The sequence below is a fragment of the Marmota marmota genome, unplaced genomic scaffold (assembly GCF_001458135.2).
Source record: "Marmota marmota marmota unplaced genomic scaffold, marMar, whole genome shotgun sequence".
NCBI lineage: Eukaryota > Metazoa > Chordata > Mammalia > Rodentia > Sciuridae > Marmota > Marmota marmota.
In genome coordinates, this window is record NW_026000174.1 from 58,987,665 (window position 1) to 58,996,406 (window position 8,742).

The 8,742-nt window shown below is 34.0% G+C and overlaps 1 protein-coding gene across 1 annotated transcript; it reads left to right on the top strand.

Annotated features, from left to right (window-relative positions):
- The first annotated feature begins 2,241 nt into the window (after positions 1-2,241).
- On the top strand, positions 2,242-3,183 carry LOC107135340 (olfactory receptor 8K3-like). The gene has a single exon (XM_015477224.1). The coding sequence runs from the start codon at positions 2,242-2,244 to the stop codon at positions 3,181-3,183; it is 942 nt and encodes a 313-aa protein (XP_015332710.1).
- Positions 3,184-8,742: the final 5,559 nt, after the last annotated feature.

The following is an 8,742-nucleotide window of genomic DNA, read 5'->3' on the forward strand; positions in this document are numbered from 1 at the left end:
GGGGAGGGGGGATAGTAAAGGATAGGAAAGGCAGCAGAATAAAACAGACACTAGTAGGGCAATATGTAAAACAGTGGGTGTGTAACTGATGTGATTCTGCAGTCTGTATACGGGGTAAAAATGGGAGTTCATAACCCACTTGAATCAAAGTGTGAAATATGATATGTCAAGAACTATGTAATGTTTTGAACAACCAACAATAAAAATTAAAAATAAATAAATAAATAAATAAAATATTCCATGTTGTATATATACATTTTATTCATCCATTCAACCATGAACATATATTTATGTTGCTTCCCCTTTGGCTATTTCTATTTATGCTTTAAAGAAAATGAGGACACTATTATCTCCTTGAGTCCTAACTCCAGTTATTTTGAACACAATCCGTAAATTGGTTGGCTGGCTCATATTGTACTATCAGTAAGTAAATGAATCCACAGTTGGACAGAAATTGTCCCTGATAATTAGTGGATGAATTCCAGGCCTTTGTTTAAACTCTCAGATGCTTTAGGGATAATCTATTACTTGCTTGACTTCTCCTTGGGGAGAATCTCAATATGTGAAAAAAAATCTATAAAACGTCCTCACAAATGCCATGGTAAGAGAACATGGGGGAATCAAGAGAGCCGTTACATTACAGGTAACAAAGACTGAAGATTTCATGTAGTGTCATAAGTGAATAGTATCTATAGAAATGGCCACAATATTCCCTGGCTTTGCAATCTAATCACAGTGGTTATCCATCCATTGCAATGCCTTAAATGCAATGAAATCTCATTTTTTTCCTTCATATTATTTTTTTAATATTGAATATTTTTAAATAGTTGGAGTATCTTTGAAACAGATGGTGTGAGGTTGAAAAATACTTGAAACTAAATACATACACATATATAATAAAATATTATATATACACATATGTATACATTGATGTGTGTGTATGTGTATGTGTGTATTTGTGTGTGTGTGCGTATGACAGAAGTTCAAAGAAGAAAGGGGAGATGAGAAGATGTGAATCACAAAATAACTTTTTTTTTTTTTTTGTAAAAGGTAGAATTTGAATTTCTTGGTGCTGGTAACTAAATCTGAGGCCCTATTTATACTGGGTAAGTACTGTACCACTGAGTGACAATTCCAACACAAAAGGCTGAATTTGAAACTGCCAACATTCAGGCTTTCATTTTGAAGTTTTTTCCAGATACTTATGTACTCACTCTAGGCTTTTCTTTGCCACCCTTTCAAAAGTAATTTAAAATTTAATGATTATGTAAATTATATATAAATGTGATTCATTTCTGATCTCTTAATAAGGAAATGGGAGTTTCCACTTTATATTGAGAGATGAAAAGCCTGTCTTGAAGATTAAGGAGACTTTTAAGTCCCCAGTTCTACACTGATGGTAAAATATTCTTTATTTTGGATTAATATCTGATTCAGTTTTTCATGGTATATAGGGAGAAGGAGGCCATAGCTGGTATCCTGGTATCCCAAAAAGCTAGGTGTTCTGCCTTTTTATGTCTTAGTCTTCCTTCATTCTTTTGCCCTCTCCCCCTTGTCTTTCTGCTTTCTGCCTAGTGACTAGGCCCAGGAATGTTCCATGGGATGGCCAAATTTTATTTGGTTATTAGAAATTTATATATAATTTACATAAATACAATGTCAGTTTATTAAATGTAATTAGCAAATATCAATATGTCATTGCAATTATATATAATATCAAAGAATAATACAGTTATATATTTATTCAACAAAAATAATTTTTAGAATGTTTAAACTTTGGTCATTTTTGCCTCATAATTCTGTATAAATTCTTCAATATCTCTGTTTATTCATTTATTTACACATCTATCATTATCTATTTATCTGTCTAGATTTCTCAACTTTGGTACAATTTGTTGGTGTGAATATTGTTTGGGACAAGATATTCTGGATCATATATGATCTTTACCATTAAATGCCAGTAGCAGTTCATCTCCTAGTTGTGAAAATCAAAATATCTCCAGACATTGCACAAAGTTCATTGGTGAGCCAAATCATCCTAGATCAGAACAAATTTATATCAGTTTCAATTTCTTTATATTTTTATTTGTAAAGATGTTTGCTTTTTAATATTACAAAACCAAAACTAAGGATTTATCTTATCTGTAGTAGATTTGAAGTATTAAACTCCATATGATAATATTTGTAATCTACTGACATTGCTACTCTGTGTTTCCAATATAGATTTTCTAATAAAACTGAATGGAAAAACCCAACCTCACAGCTGTGCATGAATTCATTCTGAAGGGCATCACCTCACGCCCTGATCTGCAGGCTCCACTGTTTGGGCTGTTCCTCATCATCTACATGAGCACGCTGATGGGCAACTTGGGCATGATCATCCTCACCAAGGTGGACTACAGCCTGCAAACACCCATGTACTTTTTCCTGAGGCACCTGTCTATTACAGATCTTGGTTATTCTACAGTTGTGGGCCCCAAAATGTTAGTAAATTTTGTTGTGGATCAAAATACAATTTCCTATCACTTTTGTGCTACACAATTAGCTTTCTTTCTTGTGTTTATTATTACTGAACTTTTTATTCTGTCTGCCATGTCCTATGATCGCTATGTGGCCATCTGTAAACCTCTCTTCTACACTGTCATCATGTCACAGAGGGTATGTAATATATTAGTGGCAATTCCATATCTCTACTGCACATTTGTGTCTCTTCTAGTCACCATAAAGATTTTTACATTATCCTTCTGTGGCTACAATGTCATCAGTCATTTCTACTGTGACAGTCTCCCTTTAATAGCTTTGCTCTGCTCAAATACATATGAAATTGAAGTGATAATTCTGATCTTAGCAGCTTTTAATTTGATTTTCTCTCTTCTGGTCATCATTGTGTCCTATGTGCTCATCCTCAAAGCCATTCTCAAGATGAAATCTGCTGAGGGCAGGCATAAGGCTTTCTCTACCTGTGGATCCCACCTGACATCAGTCACAGTGTTCTATGGGACTTTGATATTCATGTATGTGCAGCCCAAGTCCAGTCACTCTTTTGATACTGATAAAGTGGCTTCCATATTTTACACTATGGTCATCCCTATGTTGAATCCTTTGATCTACAGCCTGAGGAACAAAGATGTAAAGTGTGCCCTAAAGAGGACCTGGAATAAGATACGCAACATAATTTCTTGAATGTTATGTATTCTATGAACCATAAATCAGGTTTGGTTGTGAACCTGTTCTGTTTCCCTCTAAAACACTCAGCAGAACTGGGCTTGACATATCTTCAAAGATTGGCCTACCCATTGCTGAATACTATAAATATTTAATTGAACAAAATACTGAATGATTTTGTCTTTTTTGAAGGGGAGAGATGAATTATAGTATAAAAATTAAGGAAATTCTGAATAAAAGGGCTTAGGGTCTATAGTCTTTAAGTTGTATAGAGTAGGAGAATGAGAATAAGTAATATGCATAGAAAAGGAGTTGTTGTGGCTCTGAAATCTTAATTATGTATCATATTTTCCATTCACATGCTTGTTTTTGTATGTGTTGTTCTTTGATTTACAAGTAATTGCTCTGCTTTAGGCATATTTCTTTGGCTTATGCATCACAATGATTTGAAGGATTCAGTCATAAGAAAATACCTTAGTACCCCATTCCACTTAGGGTTCTTAGGATCTTCCTCTTTCCTTAACAGTAGTGTTAGTTGTGTATTAGCCCAAGACATCCTATTAACATATTTGGCTATTTAGTCCTACAGATTCAGTACTGTATATAATATTATCTGTATATTGGAGTGACTGCACCAATTAAAGCAAAACTCTTAAATTCTGTCCTTGAAAATTCTGGGTTTTGCTCCTACTTTCCCTTCCCTGGCTCCATCTTGATTCATTAGTGTTTGTGTCTAATGGATATTTATTCTATTCAACTTAATGTAAGAATACCTACTTAATGTAAGAATAATTCTGTTTGAAAATCATCATCTATTTATTATTGCATTCTTACCTAAGGGACCTTTCTCTTATGGAATAGGCTTATTGTTTCTCTCTCTCTCTCTCTCTCTCTCTCTCTCTCTCTCTCTCTCTCTCTCTCCCCTTGCCCTCCCCATTTCTGATGACTTTCCTTAGGTTTGGTACATGACAGTGTACTATCTTTTGGCTTACCTCCATGCTTTCATAATCCCAGTTGGTGGAAGCAAAGAAAGATAGTCCCACAATTTGAACCATATTATAGAGAACCATATTATTATGAACCATAATAGAGAGTAACATGTTTTATATCTCTCCCTATATATAATTGTCATCTCTTCTGGACACACTTTGTCTGTAACCCTAACTAACATTATCCAACTTTTTAATTACATTTTTATTATTCCACATTTGTAGCATTTGGTCTGTTTTATGCATTTCTAAAAGAGTTTATACAGTTTATTATATTATATAATAAAATTTCAGCAACTGATTTATATATGCAAGAATTTTATTTATTTATTTATATACATACATACATATATATTTGATATTGGAGATTGAATCCAGTGATGCTTAAAAACTGAGCCATATCCCCCAGTACTTATTTTCCATTTTATTTTGACACAGGATCTTGCTAAATTGCTGAAGCTTGCTTTGAACTTGCAATCCTCCTTCTTCAGCCTCCTGAGCTGCTAGGATTATAGGCGTGCACCACCATGCCTGGCTAAGAAAATGTTTTATTTCCCCCCAAAAAAACATATGTTCAACAGAAATAAGTGAAATATTTTTAATTAGTAGTTTCTGAGTACAAATTCTAGAAATGTCTAAATTAATATAATTTTAAATCCTCTATGTTCCCCCAAATTAATACCAGTGAATGATTATAACTTTTTAAGAATAAAAGTAATTTTGCCTGGTGTGGCACATGCCTATAATTCTAGCAGCTTGGGAGGCTAAGACAGAAAGATTGAGAGTTCAAAGTCAGTCTCAGTAATTTAGCAAAACCCTAAGCAACTCAACAAGACCCTGTCAAAAGTTCTGGCATGTGGCTCAGTGGTATTAAATGCTCCTAGGTTCAATCGTCAGTACCAAAAAAGAGAAACAAAAGTAATTCTAATGTTTAAATTTCAAACACCAAACTGAATAAATGTTGCCTAATATGTTACTTCTGAAACAAACATTGTTTAGACTTTTGATGATTCCTCAAATTATCAAGCGAATGGTATGCTGAGGTTGAACATTTTAAAACATTTCACTCATTTACAAAGTTGGTGTTTATTTTATTATTATGTGGAATTACAAATTCTTTCAGACAACTTGGATTTTTCTGTTGAATGTAATGTTCTAAAAACCAAGACTGGCATATGATCAAAATACTTGATAGGAAAATTGGGGTCAGTACAATTTATTATTGTATAAAATAATGATTCCGAAGGTTTAGCCAATTTAGAATAAGATATTTTGAAAATTAAGAATCCTCTGAGTTTCTAAACAAACAAATCTGCAGTTAAGATTAGAATCATAAGCCATGAGGTATTAAATTGAATAATTTCAGAGACACTAAACAACACACTAGAAAAAAGAAAAGTGTGGATGAAGAGGATCTTAAAATGAAAATATATTAAAACTAACTTTCCGCCCCATTCCCAAATCAGGTCCAGGTTATTCAATCTGAAATTCTTCAAAATGAATAGGGGAAATAAAAAGAGCAATCAGTTTTCAGAAACACTTAAAGAAAACTAAGAAGGAGGTATATTTTTCAACTTATGGATGAGTACTCTCTGGATATCAAAGACAAATGAAGGCATCAAGTCCTTCTAAAATCTTAGCAAAATGTTAGAACGTGAATCTTGCAGAAAATAAAAACAATAATACACTATGCTAGGTTTAAGGCAGAAATTAATGTTTCATCAATCATTTGAAAATCAAAATGTAGTTATCTATATTGAGAAATTAACAAATAAAATGTATGTGGCATGTTAATGAATACAGAATAATGACAAGTTCCAATATGCATTAATGACAAAAATTTTGACCAAACTATATAAAGGAATCTTTTTGTATTTGCAGCATGGATGTTTCTTGCTAAACCATTCAGAGCCACAGAAGGCTTTCTCATGGCTGCAAAGGCTTATTAAGCTATGTAACCATCTACTACCCACTTCTGTGTTTGTTAAGCTTCTCAGACAGAGGCTATGTGACACTTATCATTGCTTTCTATGTTGGAGGAATTCCATATGCAAGTATGCACACAGTGGCCACTTTCAGACTCTCTTTGTGTGGATCAATGAGATCAGACACATTTTCTGTGATATTCCTCATCTCCTTGCTATTTCTTATTTTATTTTATTTTCTACCAGGAAGTGGACCCAGAAGCGCATAATCACTAAGCCACATCCCAGTCCTTTTTGCATTTTATTTAGAGAAGGGGTCTCACTGAGTTGCTTAGACCCTTGCTAAGTTGCTGAGGTTGACTTTCAACTTGTTATCCTCCTGCTTCAACCTCCTGAGCCATTGGGATTAGAGACATGTGTCACCATGCCCGCCCATTGGACTTAAAATGAATTCTGCATTCTTAGTATTGTTAAATATAGGCACAAAGTTTTGCAGCACATCTCTGGAATTTGCTTATCTTGCAAAATTGAGCCTTTATGCCTATTTATTACCTGGTATCCTCCAACTCTCATTCCTTTGCAACCATAGTTTCACTTTCTGAATCTTTGAGTTTTGGGGGTATTTCATGTAAATGGTCATGAAGTATTGATCATTCTATGGTTGATTTATTGAGAATAATGTTCTCCAGGTTCACCCACTTTATCATACAAAGCAGTGATACCACCAATTATCAGTGACGAGTTCTGCACCCTCATGTGTTGATGTATAACATTAGAGAAACACGCTAAAGCAAGCGTATAAAGCAGGTTTTATTTAAAATGGGGTAACAAAGTCTTCTCTTAGGAGGGAGAAGGAGGCCATAGCTGGTATCCTGGTATCCCAAGAAGCTAGGTGTTCTGCCTTTTTATGTCTTAGTCTTCCTTCATTCTTTTGCCCTCTCCCCCTTGTCTTTCTGCTTTCTGCCTAGTGACTAGGCCCAGGAATGTTCCATGGGATGGCCAAAAGGTGGGAAACTGGTGGGCTGAAGGTGGAAGGGCAGGATGGAGCAGCCCAGGACACAGTCATTAACAACTTTATAGCTCCCTGTAGGGAGGGGTAATTCCTGGGACTGGTTACCTTAGCAACAGGTAGAGCAGGGCCAGGTTCTTGATAAGAGTGGAGGAAGGGCTCTGAAGGAATTTCAATCACTGAGGGGGAAGTCTCCAACTTTCCAGATTTACTCAAATTGGCCTCCTTGATCCCACCTGACTTGATTTATCTATACTGACTGCCTGTCTAATTTTGGCTTCCTTAGTATAGAAATCTTTAAGGTTGTAGGATGTTCCATTGTTTGTATATACCACATTTTATTTATCTATTCATCTATCAGTGAATACTTATGTTGTTTACACACCTTTGCTGTTTCAAATAATGCTGCAATGAACATGAGAGAAGTAATATGTCTGAGACCCTAATGCTCAGATACTTCTGCATGAAATTGAAAGTTAAATTTGCAGAATTTTATACTGAGGAGAGAAAGAGACAGAGAGAGAAAGAAAGTAAGCCAAAGGTAAATAACATTGCCCCTGACAATTAGTGGACAATCTCCAGGCATTTCATTATGTATTCAAATGCTATAGTGATAATAAATAAATTGCTTGGCATTTCCTCAGGGAGCCTCTCTAAAGTTGAAACAATGCATAAATTATGCTTGAAAATGCCAAGTTATGGAATACATGGGAGAATCACAAAAGAGGGTACATTATAGGTAACAGGTAGGTTTTATGAGTTCACAGTATGTTAACAGTCTCTACAGAAATTATCTCATTTGCTATAGCTATTAAATCCAATCCATATCTGATTAGCGTCTATGTTTCTACTACCCCATAATGCCTGAATAGCATCAGGAATAGGAACTCTTTTCTCTGCATACTAATTGTTATTATTTTCACCCAAGTTGAATTGGTAAATACTCATAAGCATCTGTGAAATGCTTACGTTGTGTGCAATGAGAAAATACTAAATTTTGAACACATTCAATTTTTTTATCAAATGAATGAAAAAAGTGACAGTAGATAAAACATAATTATTATTATTATTATTATTATTTGGTAGAGGGAGAAGTTGTAACAGCAAGAATTATTTCTCTCATTTTTGTGTCCTTCCATACTTAGTGGCTCTCAGCATTTTTTGGAACCGTCTCAAAATTCAGTTTGATTTTAATTATGTAATTAAATGTGTGAATGAGATTTACCTGTGATCTCTTTAGAAGGAAAAGAAAGTTTTGACCTCATGTTTAGATGTAAAAAGCATTTTGTTAGTATCAGGAAACTCTAAGTGCTCAATTTTATAAGAATGATAATAGTAAAATGCATTCAGATGTGACCACATATTTTTGAGTCTAACTTTAAAAAATAAACTTGAAAATTCAATGAGGATTATTAAACAATGAAAAAGCTTTTTGGTTCTTACCATTAAACTCCAAAACTGGTTAAATGAAACATGTATCTTTGTTTACTTTAAAGTGACATTTGTACTTATTTATTATGTGCAAGTTATTTAGGGCTATATCATGGTTATGAATCAAACCTAAACAATAAAAAGACATAATTTGTTTATTATTGCATCTATTGAAGGTAATTATTTAAGGCTGTAGCTGACATTTTTTTTTTTTTTTTTTTTT

Coding starts and splice junctions, on each gene's coding strand:
- LOC107135340 (XM_015477224.1), top strand. CDS start 2,242: ATGGAAAAACCCAACCTCACAGCTGTGCATGAATTCATTCTGAAGGGC.